Source organism: Plectropomus leopardus, chromosome 21 (genome assembly GCF_026936395.1).
Source record: "Plectropomus leopardus strain MGB_pleo_1.0 chromosome 21, ASM2693639v1, whole genome shotgun sequence".
In the NCBI taxonomy this organism is placed as follows: domain Eukaryota; kingdom Metazoa; phylum Chordata; class Actinopteri; order Perciformes; family Serranidae; genus Plectropomus; species Plectropomus leopardus.
This window is the reverse complement of record NC_142196.1, coordinates 495,804-519,821: the sequence shown is the minus strand read 5'-3', so window position 1 is coordinate 519,821 and position 24,018 is coordinate 495,804. Positions and strand designations below refer to the sequence as shown.

The window sequence follows — 24,018 nt, the reverse complement described above, 5'->3', positions numbered from 1 at the left end:
GAGTTGAGTAAGTTTTGTTAGTTATGTTAGTGAGCACTTGATGTGGCACATCATGCTGATTAAACAGTATCATATTACACAGGTGTGCCTTGGAATAGTCACAATAAAAGGACACTGCAAAATGTTCAGTTTGATCGCACAACATATTGCCACAGATGTCAAGTTTTGAGGAAACGTGCCATGTTTGCGCTTTTACCCATGACTTGAATGTACAGTTTACTACCATAATGTGTCTCTAATGTTGTTTCTGTGACTTTGGCAGAGTATCCAGCCAGCCTCATAACTTGCAGATCACTTGTAATCACACCAGTACAGGACCTCCACATCCAGCTTACTGACAAAATGTGGCAAAACGTTGCTTGAAACAGACACGTTGGTGCGTAGAACACTGTGTTCTGTTACGCAGGCACACTGCTTTTTAATGCAGCAAGGTTTAATTCAGTTTGGTTAAAAGGGGCTTTATAGGCATTGAAAAACTTGACACTACCACAGCATGTGTCAAATAAAAACAAAGATTCTATGTATAGCCAGAATTTAACTCGCAATTTATAGCAACACAGTGCACACTGTACCTCTGACTTCACTGATTTAAATACCCACAATGTATTGCAAAACAGATGCGACACTAATTTTTCCAGTTGCAGGCTAATAAATAAAACACCTATTATAAATTACTGTAGTAAACTGGTATTTGAATCATGTAGGCCAGACATGATATTCAACCACATCATGATACAGAAATATGCAGAAGTTTTTCATCAAAATGCATTTTATGCTTGCAGCTGACCCTATAGGCAAAGAACTTTGCAGTGTAATACCAAATATTCTGAAAAAGTGGCCAAAAAACATTTAAAGGTCTTCCAGTGTCAGTAATACCCAACTTACTTTAGTCATCGTTTCCTTATTTACAGTCATGTTTGTATTGTGTCAGTCATTGGCTGAAGCAACAGCAGAGGCACAAGACTGACTCATGGAGGACACTTATAGCAGCCATATATCCCACAGAGATCAATGTGGATAGGCAAGTGGCCTTGAAAAAGGCTCATATAATGTAAAGAGAGGTCTTTTTAATGTCCTCTGTGTTGTAGTTGTGTGTTTGAGTATTTGCAGCCTGCATTATGTTGCTTTCTCTATTGACCTTCTATATTTCACAAAGTACAATTAATACTAAAGCTGGATTAAATCAGTTTCTTTTTTAATCTTACTGCAGCACCCTTTAAAACGAGTTTTAAACTAAAATTAACTCATTGAAATATCTTTTAATCTCAGTTTAATTCTCTAAACCTAAATCTATATCAGAGCTTACCTTTTCAGTCCAACTTTAAACTCTGATCACTGACTGACATCTTACTGTAGCTGTTGATTGAATTTCCATCTCACTATGGACATAAGTTATTATAAAATGACGGAGTTACATATAAACAGCAGTATCATGTCTCAAAAATGACTACAGTTCATCCAAAACCTTATTAATACAATCTATTCTTCAAAGTTCTGATAAATGGGAGGATTGTTTTATTTGATTACATTACAATATTAAGTTTTATATTTTTCTAATCATCAATTATATATGTTATCTAACAGTAAAAAGGGCAAACAAACTGTGTGTCAAAAGAGGATGTGTTCATGAGGTCAATAGGGGTTCAAAAGCCCTGGGTTTAAGGTGACACTGGGCGGGTTTCCATTAACCCTCAAATTGCGCAAATTATACCACAGGCTTAATGGAAACACATCAATTTTGAAAAACCCCCCTTTTATCGCACAAAAGTTATTATGCTGGCATGAGGGTGGTATTTCAGGGGATTTGTCGTATTTTACAAAACTGCAATGGAAACACTTTTTTTGTGTTTTCTAGGTCACATGATGCTATGGCTATGTGCTTGTCAGTAGGAACCGGCTCCCTTATGATGCAAAAGAGGTGTTATTGCATCACATAACCTACGTATAAGGGGCTTGCCTTTTCTTTATGGCTCCACAACATGCCATTGTAGCCTTGGATTGGAAATAATGATGGCTAGTGTGGTGGCTGCAATAGAAATAAAGCTGCTAATGTTTTGAACATCCATCACCATGCTTCTTGAAATGTTATCGCCAGAGGAGAAGTCACAGAACATCACTCAGTGGAAACACAGTCATCTCACAATTGTGTTTTATCGACATTCCGAAAATTTTACACAAATCTTACACAAGTTTTACACAAATCTGTCATGGAAACCCTCTGCTCCTCTATGACTGGCCACAGTCATAGAGGAGCAGACGCTAGTGCTAATGTCAGGATTGGCTGAAGGCGCCCACTGAAAGTGTTTGGGGTGGCAAAGAGTTCAGACTGAGACAGGTAAACAGAATGTTGAGCTCACATGATTCAGATGGTCTGACCAGGCTACCAAAAAGCAGATCTGCTATGAATTAGAAGCTGCTGGAACACAGGTGTGTCCACATTGAAGCATGTTTCACATCGCCAGGGGCTGAAAAACTAATCTTCCTTCTTCTCACATTGCAAACTAGCTGCAAGGTTAAATAGCATTATTTATTCTGAGTGCAGACAGAGGATGTCAAGATGATATTTTTTACAGTGTGCTGGCCAACTCAGCTACAGGCCAGAAAGAGCCTGTGTGTGCATCACTTTGCGTGAAATTTTTGTTCATCTTTTGGTCAGAGGTGTGCTAGAGACCACAGTTGGACTGTTGGACAAATATTTGATGACTGGTTGAGTACATCGATGGCTGTTTTCTGTCATTTTATTTCGCTTCCATTTCCGAGGTAAAACCAAGAGCAGCTGCTCGGTGTCAGCTGAGGAGGATCAGGCCTGCTTTTTGTTGATAATACTGTAGCATTATTAGTTTGATGATGTTTTTTCTCCCGGTGTTACAGTCATGTTAGATGGCGTGTTTGCGACAGCTGACTCCATGTGCCTGGCAGGTGTGGGGAGCGTTTGGGATTTAGGAACTTTGGTGCAATGCATCCTCGTACATGCAGGAACTGTAATAAGGGCTGTACATGAAGGAAAACTCAGATTGTCTGTCAATACAGCACACACTGAGGAATTTATTCTTCAGTTTTTCCTCTTCAGCATTTACCATCAGCACTGATTGGATATCCACCAATAATAAAACATCAGCATGTATTCATGACCACACAAATAAACCAAAGACATTACCGATTTCATTCTGCATTACTGTCCATGTGTAACAAATGTTTTCACACTATTCTTCCAAGGAAAATGGATTTGGGGTATCTGTCCCGCAGGGAGGACCACTGCACAAAGAAATAGTCTGATATTGGGTACAGGATCTTTCCGGTAAGTGACAGCGTCTGCACACGGCAAATACTTTCAACATAAACTATCAGGACTTTCTTCATCCCCAGAATTCCAAGCAGGAGTCCAGCCACACACAGGGGAACGCAGGTCCCCGGGCCATTACATAACACCTGAAACAACAAAACACACACACACTCAAAAGGAGACAGACAAGCACATTTCCAGGAAGTCACATTGACAATTTTTCATAAGCTACATAGAAAGCAGCATCTAGCTTCTGTCGTCTCCAAACAACAGTAGAGTACATGTAGAAAATGTTTGTGTGTTAATATGTTTTTTTCCTTTTGTAGATACCTACAGACTTTCTATAGTTTCTCTTCTTTTCTGGTTTGGATATCACTAGTTCATAATTCAGTACTTTTGCAGGCATGGGTCTCTCCTAAGTATGAACAATGATGTTGTTCTATCCCAATTCTAAAAAGTTGGAAGCTGTGAAACATAAATAAAAACAGATTGCAATGATTTGAAAATCTGTTGTCTATATTCAGTTGAACACAGTACAAAGATAAGATATTTGATGTTTAAAATTATAAACTTAACTTTTTTTTGTAAATATACACTCATTCTGAATTTGATGCCTTCAACACATTCCTAAAATTGGGACAGGGGCAACAAAAGACTGAGAAAGTTGTGGAATGCTCAAAAAAGACTTGTTTGGCACATTCCACGGATGAGCAGGTTACAGTCACATGTGATAAACAGTTTAAGAACGTTTCTCAATGAACATTGGCGAGGAATTTAGGGACATCACCATCTATAATCCATAATATCATCAAATCATTTGCAGAGTCTGGAGAAAGCTGTGACCTTTGACCCCTTAAGGCGCACTGCATCAAAAACCAATGTGATTATATATGGGATATAACTACACTACTGGACTCAGGAAAACTTTGGAAACAACTGTCAGTAAACAAAATTCATGACTGAATCTACAAATCCATCTTCCAGCAAACTAGCTGGTGACATCACTGGAATGCTTCAGTCCGTTCTCATTCCGAACTCATAAAATACTGCCGCTTTGACAGTGCTTTTGGCGTAAGATTGTGACGCCAAAAGCCACTTTTCACGTCAGCATGAAACGCGGATGAAACGTGCAGCCGATTGTAAACATCTACACAGTAATCCCACCATGGCCATGGCCTGGGACGTAAAAAGCAGACGCAGAAAGATACCAAAAGAAAATACGTAGACACAGAAGTCCACTGCAAAGCAGTAACATGTGATGACTTGACATGAAAACTTGTTGGATAGTACATCTCCGTTGTTGGCCTGTTTTCCAGGAGGAGTTGTGAAGAACTGCTTAGTAAATTCTGTACTTTAAGACATGTTTTACAGTACCACACCACAATAAATTATACCACATAATCTAACTAGGAAGCACACGTGATACCCAGCCCGGACAGTTTTTCTGATGGTAAGTCATACCGTTTGTTTGTTTAACCGATGCTTTGTGATGCAGAAAATGCCCAACAATCATGTGACTCGGCTGGTGAGAATGATGCTGACCAAGATATAAGGTGGCTTGTAGACATGACTGCTGGATCAGGCTAACATTAGCTATGTTAGCTGCAACATAATAATATTAACATAACATTATTAGCATCTTGTGTTGTTGTTGTGGTCTGACAGTTTTATGGAGACAGTGGTACAGCACATCTTTGATATGGAGAAGTGTTTTGCATGGTTTGTCAGCTGCAGCAACATGACATCGAATTTTACGGCAGTCAATTTCATACAGCTCTTCACTTTTGCCGCTGTCATCCAGCTCCATGGGAATATGGAGCTGATCTTATTGGCTTCAAAAAGATAGTCAGGCAGTTTTCCACTTTGGCTGTAGCTGTCTGCATCTCCTTAAAACTCTCAAACTCCCCTGTATCAACACTTATTAAGTCATAAAATAGTTAAATTACAAAGTACAGTGTTGTGCTCTTTGCTCATCATAAAAAGCAACCCAGTGACATCCCCAGCTAGCTTGTTGTAAGATGACTGCATCCTGCTGGTGAAACCTAAGTGGATAACAAGTTTGACTGTAGTGTCATATCTTATCTAAGGTGAATCTCAAACAAACCACATAGTCATATTGTTCAGTGTTTCATCTCCACTTTAAGAATCTACCATGCAGAGTGAAAGCAATTTATCAACAACATCCAGAAATACCGCAGAGTCCACATTTCAAATTGTTGCTGGAAATCATGGACGTCTTGTCCTCCAGACTAAGGAGGAAAGGACTGTTCAGATTGTTACCAGCTCAAAGTTCAAAGCCAGCAGCTCTGATGGTATGGAGGGGTGTTAGTGCTCATGGCATCATCAACTGTGAAGGCAACATGAATGCTGAAAGGTACATACAGGTTTTGGAGCAACATATGCTGCCATCCACACATCATTTTCAGGGACTTCCCTGCTTATTCCAGTGAGACAATGAGACACATTCTGCATGTCTTCCAAGAGCATGGCTTCGTAGTAAAAGAGCGCAGCTACTAAACTGACCTGCTCCAGTCCAGACCTGGCTCCCATTGAACATGTGTGGTGCATTATGAAGCACATAATACAATAACTGAAACCTTGGAGTGTTAAGCAACTGAAGTCGTACATCAAGCAAGAGTGGGAAATCATTTCACTTTCTGAACTTGAGCAATTAGTGTCCTCAGTTCCGAAACACTTTTTGAGTGTTGTTAAAGGAAAAAGCCATGACACAAGGCAGTAAACATGCTCCTGTCACAACTTTTCTAAACCATGTTGCAGGCCTCAAATTTAAAACGAGTGTATATTTACAAAAAGCTCTAAAGTTTATCAGTTTAAAACCACAATTTATCTTTGTACTGTATTCATTTGAATATAGGTCAAAAATGAAATGCAAATATTTGTATTCTGTTTTACTTTACGGTTTACAGTATCCCAACTTTTTTGGAATGAGGGCTGTATCATAGTGTGTTAAAATGTGTTTTATTTTTATTATACATACTTTTTTTTTAAGAATTCGAGACTGTAACAAAATGGAACTTTTCTTAAACACTACAATGATGCATATTTTAGGACAAATACTATCAATTACACTTGTGTAGCTGTTGGTACTCACACTTTATAACAGTGACGCCCACAGCTGTGATGAGAGGTCATGATGGTTCATTTTAGTCTGAAAAAGCTAGTAAAGGCTGGTACAGGAACTGATGTGTGTCTGTTTTTGAGAGTCATGTTAAATGTCAAGCTAAACAGAACTGAGAGTGAATGTGTACAAGAGAACATGTACTATCCCCCACACTCAAACTGAGGAACTGTGGTGAGCAGTGTAAAGATTAAACTGGCAAGCAGTGAAGCTCAATGAAACTCTGAGACAGAGGTCATTAAGATCAATATGGCTACAAATAGATACACCTTTAACAGAGATCACTGGAAATTGAATAGAATACTATTACAAAATAAGCAATTTAAAAATGAAGCCCAAAAAATAATTGAGAAATATCGGAGGCAAGCAGACTCTCTAAACAGTTTTGGGAAATACTGGGAACTAATGAAATATGACATTAGATGGATAGCTATTACATTTGGGAAAAAATAGCCAAAGCAAGTAGAGAAAGAGAACATCAAATAATTACAAATATAATAAGACTATCAGAGAAATTAAGCCTGTCTGGGGAAGAACTAAAGGAATTGTCAGCTTTAAAACTTGTCTTGGACAGAATTTATGAGGAAAAGGCTTGAGGAGCATTTGTTGTGGAAGTGGCTAGAACAAGGTGAAAAGTGTACCAAATACTTTTTTTAATCTGGAAAAAAAGGAACTTTGAGTTATCCTATGTAAACTGAACATTCATGACCAAGTATGTGAGGATGAAAAATATATCTCCCATATTTACCAGAAACTATATGTGGCTGATATTGAAAATGAAGGCAGCATTGATTTATATTTGCAAGATATCAAAAAGGACATTAAATGTATTGATGACAGCTTTAAAACTGTGTGTGACCGGAGGATTAGCTTAACAGAGGTACAAAGATGGATTGACTCCCTAAAAGAAAATATATCTCCCGGTAATGATGGGCTAATATGTGAATTTTATAAAGAATTTAGTGAAATATTAGCCCCATTTTTAGTAACTGTGTATAAAGAAGCCCTAGTCAAAGAACAACTTCTGCCAACTCTCTGCCAAGGTCTGATTAAATTGATTCCTAAACCAAAAAAAGATTAACTGAGTATTGAGAATTGGAGACCAATTAGTTTGCTGAATAACGATGCAAAAATATTTGCCATGGTTTTTGCGAAAAGATTAAAGTCAGGACTGGATGACATTATTGACGAATAACAATCCGGTTTTATGCCTGGAAGAAATATATGTAATAAGATACGATTATTATATGAATATATATTAGATGAGAGTTTCATTTTATTTGTTGATTTTTATAAGGCATTTGATTCAATAAGTCACCAATTTATGCTTAAAACTATGAAATGCTTTGGTTTTGGAAGTCACTTTAGGAAGGCGGTTAAAACTTTGTATAGGGGTTGTAACCGCTCTGTTAAGCTAGCCCACGGTACTACTCCTAGATTTGACATCTGTATGGGAATAAGACAGGGATGTCCTCTGAGTCCCGTCTTGTTCCTCCTGGTAACCCAAATCATGGCTGTGCATATCAAAAAAGGCTTATTCTAAGGTATAAAAGCCTTGAACAGAGAACTTAAATTGGCTCAATTGGCTGATACCACTGTTTTTTATACCTAACAGGTACGAGGTGGTTAAAGCAGTTAATTGTATTGAGAAGTTCTCTGCTGTGTCAGGTCTAAAAATGAATTTAAACAAATCTGTGTTATTACCACTAAAGGCATGTGATCGATCTGAAGTGAATGGTATCCCTGTGAAGAACAGAGTTACATATATAGGTGTTGTTATTGATAAAAATGAAAAACTTCACAGTGCCTTTAACTTTGACCCCATAGTGGAACAAATAACAAAAAAATCAACATGTGGCTGATGAGAGATCTCTCATTGAATGGCAGGGTTTTATTTTCTAAAGCAGAGGGGATATCTCGAGCTGTATATGTTTCCTTATCACTGGAAATGCCTGCTGCAATATATAAAAAATTGGACAAAACTCTATTCAACTTCATTTAGAGGAACAGATCTCATTACCTACGGAAAGTCATTTTATGTAACTTGAGAAGGGACAGTGGTCTGGAGGTATTAAGTTTTGAAACATTAAATAATACTTTCAAAGTTAAATTGTTAATTACCTTAATCAAAGAAAAAGACAATATATGGAATACTTTCCCAAACCACATTTAAGTCAATTGGTGGTCTGAAATTTCTGTTAAAGTGTGATTATAAGATTGATAAATTGTTAAATTAGCCAATTTTCATAAGCAAGCATTGCTGGCCTGGAAAATGGTGTACAAGCATAACTTCTTGCCAACAAGATACTTAATTTGGAATAACAAGAATATTCAATATAAGAACAAATCATTGTACTATAAAAAATGGGTTGAGAATGGCATTTTTTTAGTTCAGCAACTGGTGAATGCTGAGGGACAGCTACTAAGGTATGGCGAATTCCTTGACAAATTTAAAGTACCAATTACCCCAAAAGAATATGCAGTGGTCTTTGATGCTATACCAAGGAGTGTACTGCAGCAGATTAGAGGATCAATTGTGTTTAGGATCGACCACCCCAGTAATACGTTGTTTCTCGGAAGAATTGATGTTAATAAGAACAAATGCTCAAATAAATTTGTCAGGAGCCTCACGCTGACTGTAACTGTACCCTCAGCAAAAGTCTTTTGGACATCGATGTACGGAGATATTGACTGGGGGAAAATTTGGTTAATTGGGGATACATTTTTTTTGAAAAATAAAGTTAAAGAGGTTTTATTTAAAATAATGCACAAAATATATCCAGCAAAGAAAACCTTAGAGAGGTTTAATATTGATATTGAATATTCTTGTGTTTTCTGTGCATCTGAGGAAGAAACCACTTGCCATCTGTTTTATTACTGTATGTATGCTAAGATCTTCTAGAGGGATGTGCAAAATTACATTAACAGGAGAACTGGACAAGTACTCAACTTAAAAGAAAAAGATATTTTTATTTGTTTTGAAGAAAATCAAAAACAAAAATACTTTATTTTTTGTACAGCTACTGCTTTTTCTAGGAAAATTTCACATTCATAAGAAAAAATGGACTGACTCCAAACCCAGCTTTGATCAATTCCTAAATGAACTGAAGCAATATTACATTACTATTACTGGACTTAAAAGCAAGAAGGCTCTGAAAACTGGCTCTGTCTTGGAAAAATACTATAAAACTTGATGAATGCATATATATAATAATGCATGCACTTTTTTTGCTTTTTTGTTTTTTCTTTCTTTCTTTTCTCTTCTCTCTGTGTTGTGTTTTTTCTTCTTCTACTCTCTCTAACCCCATGGCTGTAACAATGGTTATTATGTATGCTGTAAATTGTTAATTTTTTTTTTTTTTTAAAAAAACACTCTCAGACAGAGGGGGAGAGGACCGGGATGAATTGTGGCCTCTGGGCTCAAAGAAGTTGAGAGAGTTTGGTTTGCAGGAAACCACCCGAGCTACTCTGGAGTCTGGAGAAGTCATCATCCAAGTCACAGTACAGACAGGGCAGCACTAGTATCCTGTCCATTCTGCTTTGAGAGAGAAGTGCACCTCACAAAGCACAATACTTCAGTCAGTCAACAGATGTTAAACACTGTTACTTTAACACTGCTAAATGAAATAGATCATGTAATTGCAGATGTAAGCATGGATGTTACAAACCTTTCAATTTCTAACTGGTAAAATTAAGCCGTCAATTTACATTTCTTACTATGCAATAACTATAACGTTAGAGTCTGCATAAAAATTAGCAGATTTCATCACCTGATCTTGCGCTCCCTCTGGCTGCAGGAAATAACACCAGAGGAGTTAAGATTTGTATTTCCAAAGATTTCCAGGCACTGGAAGTACATGCATGCATCCAATACAGTGGCCTATTGTGGGCACCTGCTGCAACCCCCATGCAGCTCTCTTTTCACAGGGTTAGAACCTCCCTGCCTGGTGTGTAGTAGTCTGTCAGTACTGTGTGCGTTTGTGCCAGGGTGTGCGGACAGCTACTGATCGGTGGTCCACTCACCATGTCCGGTCTGAGTCTGAACACCAGAGGGAGGGAGTAACGCAGGGCATCCAGGGTGCTGATAACAGAGGAACTCCAAGACTGATGCACCTCCCGGCTCCGAGGGACCCGACAGATAGTGAACTGGGGAACAAGGGCACATGTATCACACTTAATCATTTGTATGAAAACACATACAAACATACATTACAATTGTACAAGGTGGTATTTCAGGTGATGCGAAGAAGTCATATTTGGCAAAACTGCAATGGAAACCCTTTTCAGTCTTATCTTGGTCACATGATGCTATGGATATGTTCTTGTCAGTAGGAACTGGCTCCCTCAGGCATGATGCAGCAGGAGCTACAAGAGCTGTTACTGCATCGCATAACTCTGAGAAAGTCAGTGTCTCACGTGTCTCTGTGTGTCTGTGAGTGTGTCTCGCCTGTCTCAGCAGGCGCTACAAGAGCTCCTACTGCATTGCATGACCCTGTGTCTTACCTGTCTGTGTGTCTGTGCTGGTCAGGCTGCTGCTGTCATGGTTGTTGAAATGATGCATGACGTTCATAGACCAAATGAGTCAACTGAACAGGTTGTGGCTACTTTACCTGATACATAAAATGTCTACATTATAATGACCCAAACAAAAATAAATGCAGTCTTATAAAACGGAAGGGGGGCGGGGATGGCCTTATTCAATAAAGTTTAACCTCAATTGATAACGATGATAAATATCTGAGATGAATTTAGATCAGTTAGACTGTTATTGACAGTGGTTTCTCTTACAAAGGACCTCGTGTTCTAACTGGCGTTTTTGGATGGTAATAGATGTGTGATAACGACATGTCTGGACTGAGCACACTGGCTGGGACAGGTCAACAACATTCTGACATGCAGAGCAACCTATGTCCAGCTGTGTACCTGTGACTCAGAGTCTGAGTGCTGTCTGGATGTTTCAAAGGAGCAGATTTTCTCCTCACTCATCCTGTCAGTGTCAGCAATCACATAGTGTCGAGGTGTGTAGGCTGCAGACAGGCACTCCATCAGCCGCAGGATCTCTGTGGTGTGGCCCCCTGGGAAATACACAACACACACTGTCAGTGACACATGATGAACGCATGATGGAGAAGAATGTGAACGTGATCTTTCAACACAGGCTGCATTCCAAGTCTCTGATTTCACAATTGCTCAATCCTCGCTTAAACAGAAAGCGTTCTGGTCTGTCATCTTGAAGCCCTTGTTTCCTCACTCCTTGCAGGGTTTCCTTCATGCATCCCTGCTAGGAGGAACTAAGACGCAAAAAAAGAGACAAGTAAAGGACACTTGGATGTGACTTATGAGACTTTGGCCTCATTCCCACTGCACAAAAAACACTAACATCAGGCTTTTTAATGCAGTGGGAATGGATACAATCAGCAGTCATACCTGGGTCAAATGACTGCAGTAGACACAGGTTTTTATTGCCGCCAGCTCCGATCGGCATTGATGGGAACAAAACATCCAGGTGAAAGCGGTAATTCCAGCTTCTTAACTGGCGAGATGCAATTACATGCCACCACTAATCTCTTCCCAAGCAACTAAATACATCATTCCAAGTCTGTCAGCTTGTGGTGGTTTGTTCTCTTTATTTATTCCTTATTCAGTCTCTCTTTCAAACTCAGAGCAGATTAAAGCTATGCAGACTTGTGTGTTCACAGCCACTGGGAGTGCAGTCTATCAACTTGATTTAGCTGTACAGATGTGTTTGAAAACCTGTGTGCATGCACTAATTTTGGTGATAGAGGGGGCATTTGGCAGTCCCTCCAGGGTACTGTTTGACTGCAACAACTTACAAAAATTCAACCATGTGCCCTATATAGAGAACAATAATTCTGACCATCCAATAGATCTTTGGACAACAGTTTCTTCTGTGTCTGAATATAATGTTATCTCTGGAAGGGTGAAAGATATCATTAGAGAACACTGGGGACTATTAAAATGTGTTCTATTTTTTAATTGTTCTGGTTCTATTGTTTTATTGTAAAGTTGTTGTTTTTTTTTTTAGACTTAACTGGTTCTATTGTTTCACTGTATTGTTATATATATGCTAGGCTTCGATATCTTATTATTATGCGAGTATTTATGAATTGTATATACTTTATAAACTATACTTTATATTGATGGTAGATGCAGTGCAGCTGTGTCATCCTCTGCTGATGAGCACGTGATGGTTTCAGAGGAACAGCTGACAGGGATGAAACAGAGGGAATCTGAGGAAGCCATCTTTCAAACACGTAGCTCGCACCTTCTGCTTTTAATGTCAGTTGTTATTGAAGTCAGTGTCAGTCTGAGCGCGCTGCTGTGTGCTGGGACTTTCATTCCCTTCATTAAAATAATGTTCATGTCCGGAGCAAAGAAGAGCAAACTGTCTCTTTTGTTGTTGTTCTTACAAGTTCTCTGTCATGTTCACTGTTTGTTGGGCTTGTCCCGGTTGAGCAGAATAACACTGAGGCTGGAGAAAGTGTCGCTTCAAAAAGTTTCACCCGAGAATTCAGCACCAAAAACTTCCGTGTTGTTAGCTTGGATGCTAACAGTGTAAGCTAACAGAGCTGGAGCCCGGGCTGTGGGCTCGCTCCTGAGCTGAACAAACACGTTCAAAATAGAGCAGTCATTCAGCTTAGCGAGGACACAATGACACAGTACCACAGAGATCAACAGAGATCAGCAGACGACAGCAGAGACGAGACCAGCAGGCTCTGAAGTGTACATGCATGTATGATAGTCATGAATGACACGTTACCTGATCCTGCGACAACCAGAATAGTAACCGGACGTCTCGTTCCGGGTTTACAGCTGGATCCAGTCTTCACTACACTATATAACCGGAGGATAAATAACAAACATGTAAACAAAACAACAAACACGGCTCCTAACAGGGACATCATGACAGCCACGGCAGTTCAAAAGGTTCAAAAGGATTAAAACCATGGATGTATGAAACAGCTGCGGTGGAGTTCGCGTGTGTCTTCTTCTTTTTGCTTTATTAGCGGTTGGCAAGACTTGTTGGCGCATCACCACCACCAGCTGGTGGAATGTAGATCAGATCCACTGGATCCATCTGATTCAGATCTAAATACATCCATGATCTGAATAGCAAATAGGCCTCTTCTTCTCATGGATGTATTATAAGGAAGCTGCATTTTCTTCTTCTTCTTCTTCTGCTTCTTCTTCTTCTTCTTCTTCTTCTTCTACTACTTCTTCTTCTTCTTCTTCTTCTTCCGCTTTTTCTTCTTCTTCTTCTTTGGGGTTTATTGGCGGTTGGCAAACCTACTTTCCGGTGCATTACCGCCACCAACTGGACTGGAGTGTGTAGCAAGCGATTAGGCAGTTAAAATATAAATAAATAAAATAAACAAAAAATAAAAAACTAGATTCTTTTATCTAACTCAGTCTGTAGCTAGATGGATCAGAGTGGTTTTTGTCCTGTTTTTTTAACTGGTATTATTATTGTTTGTTTCCACACGGAGGGAATTTGACCAGAATCCCAAATCCTGTTAATCAATCTCAACACAATTACTAGTGCATCCTTTGTCAGGTGTTCTACCATTTTGTAACATACAGGTTCTATTCTGCATGGCCTCCTCTGTGAGATTATCTGAGCTGTGGTTGTTGACAGCCATTTTGTCCCCACTGTTCAATACTGGTAGTTCATTTTTCTCCCTCATTCTCCTAATCATGCCCCAGATATCTGACAGCTGCACTTCCCTTCCAATGCTGCTGCAATATTGCCTCCAAAATGTGCATTTTTGTGTTCTTATTGTTCTCCTTACTATTGTCTGGGCCTTTTTATACTGTGTCAGAGCATCTTGAGAATGGAGTTTTTTGAGTTGCCTAAATTCCTTATTTCTAGCCTTTATGGCTTTGTCACAATCACTATTCCACCAGGGTACATTCTTGGTACGTCTAGCTCCTGTACTTTTAGGGATTGCTTCCTTTGCAGATTGAATTATTCCATTAACTAGTAACACATTAAATATGTTTACATGCACCTGGTTCTCCTCTTGAAGTTATTTAAATCTACTTGCACTGATTACTTGGAAAGAATCCCAATTAGCCTTTCCCAATGTCCATCAAGGAATTTTCTTTTCCTTTTAAAAACAAATTTTTGTGCCAACTATAGTCATCACAGGATAGTGATCGCTACCCGCTGTTGTTTGCTTTAACACACTCCATGTGCTTACACCTGCTATTACACTATTTACAAACGTCAAGTCGATTGCTGTGTCTGTGTTTTTCGTGCTATTATATTGTGTCCCTGCTATAGTATTAAAACACACGAAACCGTGATCATCAATAAATTCCTCCACAACTATACCATTCGCGTCTGTACTATTGCTTCTTCATAATGAGTTATGCGAGTTGAAATCCCCACACCATATTTCATTTACTTGCAATGATCCCCCAGCATTGGTTACTATATCTTGATTTAATTTCTCACATGGATTATAATAGTTAATTATATCTATGGGACCTTTGTCCATCCATACCTTAATCACAATTGCTTCCTGATCTGTGTTTACTTGTATAACTTTAAAACTCATTCCAGTCTGTATAAACGTTGCAACTCCTCCCCCTCTGCCAGATTCCCTATCCCTTCTAACTGCAGTATATCTCTTTATAATAAAATCAAACTGTGGTTTTAACCATGTATCCTGTATAAAAATTACATTAGGTTTCTAAATAGGCCTGTTGTTTACAAGAAATAAATTAGAAACGATGACTAAAAAATATTTTTCGTCTTTTGCTCCCTTCCTCTCATTGTTTTTGTGTAAATGTCATATGAATGCAACTATTTTCTGTAACTGCTATTTCATTTCGTTGACAGGCTACCAATATGCGCCTCTATCCATCCCAAGTCCCATCATTTGAATTTTGTAAAGTGTTTGTTGTACTTTTATGAAACTGTCTGCTGTGCTGTCTGCATGACTGATGTGCTGATGAGTTATGAGCTGCAGTATGAACCAATGACTGCTCTCAAGGTTCTTGCATCATCTATCCACTGCGCTGCTAACAACACTGCAAGCAATTCTCCTATAAACATCATCACTGATCCTTTTCCTACTTTGACATTAAACTCTGGGACAGTAAATGCTCCTCCCATTGTGTTAACTAAACTCTTTGATGCATCTGTGTAGATGTGGACACAGCTGTGGTCACCATCAATATGTCTGTGATTATTGTAAATAAACAATAAACCTACCATCCTTGTTTTTCTTCTCTAATAATGTCAGATCTCGTGTGGCATCAGGAAGTATATAGGGTGGAATGCTGAATGGCACTGCTGGGCTGAAGTTTAATTTGGCTATATCAAATCCTGTCACTTACATTTTGTGTTTTAACATCACACCTACTTGTGATGCCAGTGAAGCCCCTTTGAACTGAATTGAATGAAATCTTGCCACATTAAAAGGAAGTGTGTCTGCGTAACACAACATAGTGTTCTAAGCACCACTGTTTCTGTTGAAAGAAATGTTTTGCTACATTTTGTTTTGTTGGGCTGCCAGACTTCACAGATTCAATTACCCATAATCCATTGCAAAATGGACATGACACTATTTTTTTCAACTGCTGACTAGAAAAAAATAAGAGAAACTTATTATAAATTTCTGTATAGAAACATTGAATCATGTAGGCCACAAATAATATTCATTCGAATCATTAACAGAAATCTGTAGTTTACACCATCAAAATGCATTTTATTACTGCAGCTGAACCTATCAGGCTAAAAACTCTGCAGTGTAATGCCAATTACAGAGGCAAAGAAAAGTGACCGAAAAAGTATTCGAGTGTCAGTAACACCCAACTTATTATGTTCTGTATTAAAATATGTGCAGCCAATATGTTATATAGAACTGTGTGAATATTATTCTCTTTAGTCATAAAAAAGCCTATGATTTATATCTTGTGAGCAGAAAATATTCATCAGCTGGGCTGGCAACATCTCTGCGTACATGACTGTAGTCGCCATTCAAGAATTAAAATATCATTTACCCCCCTGTATAGAAATCCTAATCTTGTCATGTACCAGCATATACACACCTTTAGCTCAACATTTACACTACAAATATTTACCATCTTACTTACTTACTTAGACGACTTTATTGATCCCCGGAGGGAAATTTAGTTGTCACAGCAGCTTGGCACGTAAGACATACAGAGACATACACAGAAAAATAAGAAGAATAATAGAAGATAGAAATAAACATAAATATATAAAAATAGAATAAATAGAATGTTGAGGTAGTGCAAAAGAGTACTGAGGTAGTGCAAATGCAGTGGTAAGGTGCAATCTGATGATGGAAAGGATACACATGAGCATGGTAATGATGACAGCAGAATAGGGGGAATATTTAGAGGTGTACATATAATACTAATAATGGTAATAACATCAGTTTGAAGGCATCGCACACATAATAGTAGTGATAGTATTAATAATAGTAGTAATAATAATAATAATAGTAGTAATAATATCCATAATACTAATATTAATAATAGTATCAGCAACATGACATTAGCACTTGACATTTTTATGTCTGATGACCAATGTTATGTATAATATAATATAATAATAATGATAGAATAATTATAATGGTATATATATATATATATATATATATATATATATATATATATATATAGTGATGTATAATATAATATTTATAATACAATACAGGCGACGATCCGATGTTATATATTTGTACATATATATACATGATATGCATACACACATACTGCAGTCTGTACTGTTTGGATGTGGAGTGACAGAGTTTAGTCCAGTTCAGTGACAGTGACCACAGGTCTGACAGAGGTGGATGTGTTGAACAGTCTGATGGCAGCAGGCAGGAATGATTTCCTGTATCGCTCCCTCAGACAGCGGGGTTGGAGGAGTCTGTTGCTGAAGCTACTCTTCAGCTTGTCCAGTGTCTTATGCAGGGGATGGGTGACATTGTCCGTTATTGCCAGCAGTTTTGCCAGCATTCTGTCCTCAGCCACCTCCTCCAGGGAGACAAGCTTAGAGCCAACAACAGACTCTGCCTTCCTGATCAGTTTGTTCGGTCTGTTTGCATCCTTTGCCTTGATGCCTGCCCCCCAGCACACCACAGCAAAGAAGATGGTGCTCGCAACAACAGACTGATAAAACATCAGGAGCATCCTGTTGCAGACATTGAAGGACCTGAGTCTCCTCAGGAAGTAAAGCCGACTCAGGCCCTTCTTGTAGGCTGCCTCAGTGTTGGTGGACCACTCCAGTTTGTTGTCCAGAAGGACGCCCAGGTACTTGTATGATGTGACAATTTCCACATCAGTCCCACTGATGCAGACAGGAGAGGGTGGGGGCCTGTTCCTCCTGAAGTCCACCACCATCTCTTTAGTCTTTGTCACATTCAGCTGCAGGTGATTCTCCCCACCACCTGACAAAGCGGTCCACCAGGTCCCTGTACTCGTCCTCCCGTCCATTCTCTACACTGCTCACAATGGCCGTGTCATCTGAAAACTTCTGGAGATGACACGACTCTGTACAGTACTTGAAGTCAGCAGTGTAGGTGGTGAAGAGGAAGGGGGACAGCACCGTTCCCTGGGGGGCCCCGACGTTGCTGGTCAGTCGCTCAGACACGCAGCTCTGCAGTTTCACAAACTGCGGTCTGCCTGTCAGGTAGTCACCGATCCATGTGACCAGGGGAGCGTCCACCTGCATGTCCTCCAGTTTGGCCTTCAACAGTCTGGGCTGGATGGTATTAAAGGCACTGGAGAAGTCGAAGAACAGGACGCGGACTGAGGTGTTGGGTCTGTCCAGGGAGGAGTAGGCCTTCTGCAGCAGATACAGCACTGCGTCGTCCACACCAACTTGGGGCTGGTATGCAAACTGCAGGGGGTCTTGTGATGAGCACACCAGTGGTCTGAGATTTGCTAGAACCAGTCTCTCCATGACCTTCATAACATGAGAGGTCAGTGCTATTGGCTTAAAGTCGTTCAGTGCTACAGGATGTCTCTTCTTGGGCACTGGGACCAGGCAGGATGTTTTCCATAGCACTGGGACTCTCTGAAGGTGCAGGCTCAGGTTGAAGAGGTGCTGGAGTACACCACACAGCTGGCTGGCACACGCCTTCAGCACCCGGGGGCTGATGCCGTCAGGTCCTGCAGCCTTCCTCTGGTTGAGCCTCTCCAGCTCTCTCATCACCTGGTCGGCTGTGAGGTGTAGTCCAGTCTGGGGGGAGGGTGCGGTGGGAGACGGCAGTGGGGTGTGAAAAAGTTCTGTGGTGTGTGACAAGCTGGGGGCTGGGGTTGGTGATGACGGGGGTGGAGCAGAGAGGTGTCTGCTGTAGGTGTTGCTGGGGGGCTGTGGTGGCAGAGGAGCAGCAGGGGGGCTGGAGTCAAACCTGTTGAAGAACTGGTTTAACTCGTTTGCTCGTTGTTCGTCCCCCTCAGCAGCACGCCCACCTTTCCTTTGGAAGCCGGTGATCTCTCTCATCCCACTCCAAACATCCCTGGCCTTGTTTTGCTCCAGTTTGTCCTCTAATTTCTTCCTGTAGGCGTCCTTGCTCACCTTGATGCTGTGCTTTAGCTCTCGTTGTACCTGCTTGAGTTCTGTACGGTCCCCTGATCTAAATGCCCTCTTTTTTTTGTTGAGGAGAGCCTTCAGTTCGCTGGTAACCCAGGGTTTGTTGTTTGGGTAACAGCGGACCTCTTTAGTGGGGATGGAGTTGTCCATACAGAACCCAATGTATTCAGAGACACAGTCAGTCAAGCCATCAATATCCTCACCGTGAGGCTCACACAGGGCATTCCAGTCAGTGGACTCCAGCGCACCACGCAGTGTCTCTGTGGCCTCATGAGACCATTTCCTCACTGTCCTCACTGTTACTGGTTGCCGCTGAACAACAGGCTTGTATGATGGTGTGAGCAGGACTAGATTATGGTCTGACCTGCCCAGTGGGGGGAGGGCAGTGGAGCTGTATGCATCCTTCACGTTTGCATACAGCAAGTCCAAAGTTTTATTTTCACGTGTGGAGCATTTAACAAACTGGTAGAAGGTAGGAAGAGTGGCTGAGAGAGAAACATGATTGAAGTCACCGGTGATTGTGATGAAGGCACCAGGGTGCTTGGTTTGGAGACGGGCAGTCACAGCGTGGATGACGTCACATGCGGCGTCTGCGTTCCCGGACGGAGGAATGTAAACGAAGATGGCTACTACACTGGTAAACTCCCTCGGCAAATAATAAGGACGAAGTCCGACGGCAATGAGCTCGATGTCCGGGCTGCAGACACGCTCTTTGACAAAGATGTGTCCAGAGTGACACCACCTGGAGTTCACAAGCACGGCAAGCCCCCCTCCTTTCTTCTTACCGGTCGAGGTGGTGTCTCTGTCCGCTCGGACTGTGTGGAAGCCAGGGATGGTCACGTTGGAGTCCGGGATCTGGTCGTGCAGCCAGGTCTCGGTGAAACACATGATGCTGCACTCTCTGTACTCCCTCTGCGTCCTGGCGAGCGCTTCCAGTTCGTCCGTTTTGTTAGCCAAGGACCGTACGTTCCCAGTGATGACTGCAGGGATGCAGGGTTTAAACTTCCTCTTCTTCATCTTTCGTTTAACCCCCGCTCTTCTTTCAATACATCGGATATACAATTAACTATTCGTATACAAAGTATAACTGTAGTGGAGATGTTGGAAAGGGGCTCAGACAACGCACTGGGTCGGTGTTTGTCACTAGGTTCACCCAGGGGTGTCGGCCAGAACACCGCTTAAGGCCCGATTTGGTCAGAGTATGAATGAAGAGAGTTGAGGGTGGGTTGAGGGCTGTTTAATTCCGCTCTCTTTCTCACAGTAGTACAATCATACTTCTTGCTGTGGTTTTTGTTTCCATTCACGCACAGCTAACTTCTCATGGAGTAATTGCACTTGCACACTGATTGTCCATCACTCGACCGACACTCTAGCCAACACTGCTCATGTGTGTGATGTCACTCACTCTATCCCCTGCAGGTGGAGCACCTCCCCCTATTATCTTAGCAGCACCATATGAACAGAACATAAATCTCACAGAATACTGACAAACAGTAACAAAATTTTGGGGCCTTTTCTACAATAACTATACTCACATATCTTGTCTTTGTTGTAAGAGCTATTTAAATTGCTGTTGTATTATGTGTGTGATGTGTGTTTGTGAGTGTCTGTTTGTATGTGTCCTGTCTTTCTTTTTTCTTGCTCCCACTCTCATCACTTTATCTCTTCCCATTCGAATTTCTTTATTTGAACTGTCATTTTTTAATATGATACAACTGATTTAGCAAAGGGTCTAAAAATTATTCACCTTAATATCCAGAGTCTTGTCTCAAAAATTGATTTATTAAGAGCCTGGGTCACTCTTTATAAACCTAACATCATTACTATTTCTGAAACATGGCTTCATGATAACATCATAGATGATGAAATTGAAACTGAAAATTTTGTGCTATATAGAGCTGAGAGGTCCTCTAGAGGTGGTGGTGTGGCTACCTATGTTGCAGCCAAATTAGCCTCTGACCACATCATTCCTTTTGTTGGGCCAGTTAATTTTGAATGTCTTTTTGTTAACATAATCTTTCATGAAAACAAACAGTTAACAAGTGGCAGGCCTCCCTCAGCTCCTGTTGATTCTACCATGTGTATTCTATCTACTATTAATTCTCTTGGGAGGCACAATGAACTAATCATTCCTGGTGACTTCACCAGACACTGGTTGGATTGTTCTTCTCATAGGGACAGAAACTTATTTGATAGTGTACACCTCATGCAGCTCATTAATGAACCTACAAGAGTTGATTATAGATCTTCATCTCTGCTTGTTGGATCTTGGTCTCAAATCCTTACAGAATAGTTAAATCCTGACATGGTATGTCAGACTGTTTAAGTGATCATTCTTATTCTGTGTCTGGAAAATAAAAGTTCCTCATTCTCCCCCCAAATTTATTACATGCAGACAATGTAAGAACAACAATGAAGACAACTATATTTATGATTTGATTTCAATTAATTGGGATAGATTTCAGGTTGAGGAAGCTTGGACCTTCTTTTATTCTGAAGTAAACAAAATTATTGATAATCATGCTCCAATTAAGACTGTTAGAGTCAAAGGAAGACACTTGCCCTGGATCAGTTCTGAACTCATTATTTAATATATATGTTATATGTTATATGTTATTTAATCCCTCTGTTATATATAACAGAGGGATAAAATATGGGCTAGATACCACTCATCAAGAGACTCTACTGACTGGAACACTTATAGATCACTTAGAAATTAATGTACAATTAAAACCAGGAATGCAAAGTCTAATTACTACAAAGATAGCTTGTCCCAAAATTTTCACAATCCAAGATTGAATCATGTTCTTAACAGAAATAACAAAAATGCTTTAAACCAGAGTTTAATAATTCAGTTTAATAATGAGCTTATTTCTGACCCATCACTTATTTGTAATGCTTTTAATAATCATTTCTCTTCCATTTGGAGCTCCTATCACTTTCACTCTTATTGGACAGCCAGTCCCTCATATAGTACTTTCTCTGACCATTCATTTTCCTTTAAAAAAATCTTACCTAATGAAGTTTTTCTTGCGTCAATTGAAAGATAACACTAGTGCTGGTCCAGATGGCCTTGAAGTTAAGTTTATCAAACTTGCCATGCATGTTTTGATGTATCCCCCGATTTATTTAATTTGTCTCTGTCTACCTGTTCAGTCCCCAAGATGTGGAAATGTGCGAAGGTTACCCCACTTTTCAAAGGTGGAGATTCCTCTGATGTAAACAATTATCTTCCTATTTCTATTATTTGCACGATTGCAAAAATTTTTGAAAAGCTTATTTTTAACCAACTGTCACATTATTTAAATTCACTCAATATTTTATCGCCATTTCAATCAGGATTCAGACCAAATTTTTCTACTACCACAGCTCTACTGAAATTTATGAATGATGAGTTCTCTTCCTTTGATAGGGGTCAATTTACTGGTGCAATCTTCATTGATCTGTCTAAAGCTTTTGATCTGGTTGACCACTATTTACTCCTGGATAAACTTTTTGCTATTGGTCTTGATCAAAATGCTCTCCTTTGGTTTAACACCTATCTCTACAATCGTCGTCAATGTGTTGTTTTTCAGGGTCATCAGTCTGACTTTTTAATTATTGAAAAGGGTGTTCCGCAAGGCTCCACATTAGGTCCGCTTCTTTTTTCTGTTTTTATTAATGATTTACCTAATATCTATTCAACTGTCATACCCACTTATATGCTGACGATACTGTTATATGTAACTGGTGGACTCTAGTGTTGTCTGTTTTGGGTTGTGATGGAAAAAGCCCAAACCATGGATGTCTTTAGAGGTGGTCTCCGTTAAAAACCAAAATCCTCTGTCAATTATGTTACCACAACTCGAGCCCCTCTCCCGTGGAGTACAACAGCAAAAGGGCCATATAGAGGCCATATTCAACGTAGTGCAGTAAAACACAGAAAACACATCTGACAGCAAGAGGTAAAAACCCAAATCATCTGTCAACGATGTTACCACAGCTCAAGCCCCTACACAAGTTAAGCGACACAGGAATATGTTAGAATATTGTACAGCAAGTTTAGGCTGAAAAATGAACTTATAAACATAGTTTAACAGCGTTAAAGCACCAACGCTACAGCGAGAGCAATGATGCTTACCTCTCCCGTGGAGTACGAGGTAAGGCGGGAGACACCCCTCTATTATAGGAGGGGTACCCCCAAAGGTGGACGTAGGGGTACAGAAACTGAGTATCAAACGTTCCGCATAATGACTATGGAGGTCTAAGCATGTCAGGTAATAACAACAGAAACACATTTTATGTAATTACTGCTGTATAAATAACCCTGTTACATATATACACCTAAAACTCTCATATATCACAAATCCAGAACTCTTTACAGTTTGATTTTGATGGGGTTCAAGACTGGTTTAGTAAGAACAAACTTGTAATGAACAAAAAGAAGTCTTGCAGTATGATTTTTGGTCACCTTCGATCCCATCCAGTGGATTTTCATATTAATTTCTTTGATGGATTTCCTATTGATAAAGTTGACTCAAATATCTTGGACTTTGGATTGACCCAGAACTCACCTTCAAACCACATATTGATTACATTGTTAAAAAGGCATATGGTTGTCTTGCTTCACTTTATTGTTCAATTGTTTCACACTTCATGCTAGAAAAAGGCTAATCTCACAACTGATACTACCACTTGTTGACTACGCAGATATTGTTTACCAAAACACTTCAGACACTCATCTTAAATCTCTGACTGTATTATTTAATTCTCGATGTAGATTTGTTTTGAGATTTCCTTTTAGAACTCATCACTGTTTTATGTTCAATTCATTGAACTGGTTACAACCCAAATCAAGACAGCAATTTCATTGGCTTCAGTTGCTTTTTAAATTTGTTTATTTCCATTGTCCTCCATATTTAAAAGAACTCATGACTCCATACAATTCCCATACTCACTTAGACACTGGTAAAAGGTCATTTCAATATAAAGCTCCATCGGATTGGAATAACCTCCCTT

At 39.8% G+C, this 24,018-nt stretch overlaps 1 protein-coding gene across 1 annotated transcript; it reads right to left on the bottom strand.

The window, feature by feature from the left end:
* Positions 1-2,132: 2,132 nt before the first annotated feature.
* On the bottom strand, positions 2,133-13,681 carry alg14 (ALG14 UDP-N-acetylglucosaminyltransferase subunit). The gene is made up of 4 exons (XM_042510649.2): positions 13,204-13,681; positions 11,346-11,497; positions 10,446-10,568; positions 2,133-3,429 (listed from the first exon to the last, which is right to left on the bottom strand). The coding sequence occupies exons 1-4, from the start codon at positions 13,346-13,348 to the stop codon at positions 3,199-3,201; spliced, it is 651 nt and encodes a 216-aa protein (XP_042366583.1). The 5' UTR covers positions 13,349-13,681; the 3' UTR covers positions 2,133-3,198.
* Positions 13,682-24,018: the final 10,337 nt, after the last annotated feature.

Bases quoted from the DNA above. Each gene is read 5' to 3' on its own strand.
- alg14 (XM_042510649.2), bottom strand. From the start codon at position 13,348: ATGATGTCCCTGTTAGGAGCCGTGTTTGTTGTTTTGTTTACATGTTTG. The intron at 10,569-11,345 runs GTACACAGCTGG...CTTGTTCCCCAG, and splicing joins ACTCAGACTCTGAGTCACAG to TTCACTATCTGTCGGGTCCC. The intron at 3,430-10,445 runs GTGAGTGGACCA...TTGTTGTTTCAG, and splicing joins TCAGACTCAGACCGGACATG to GTGTTATGTAATGGCCCGGG.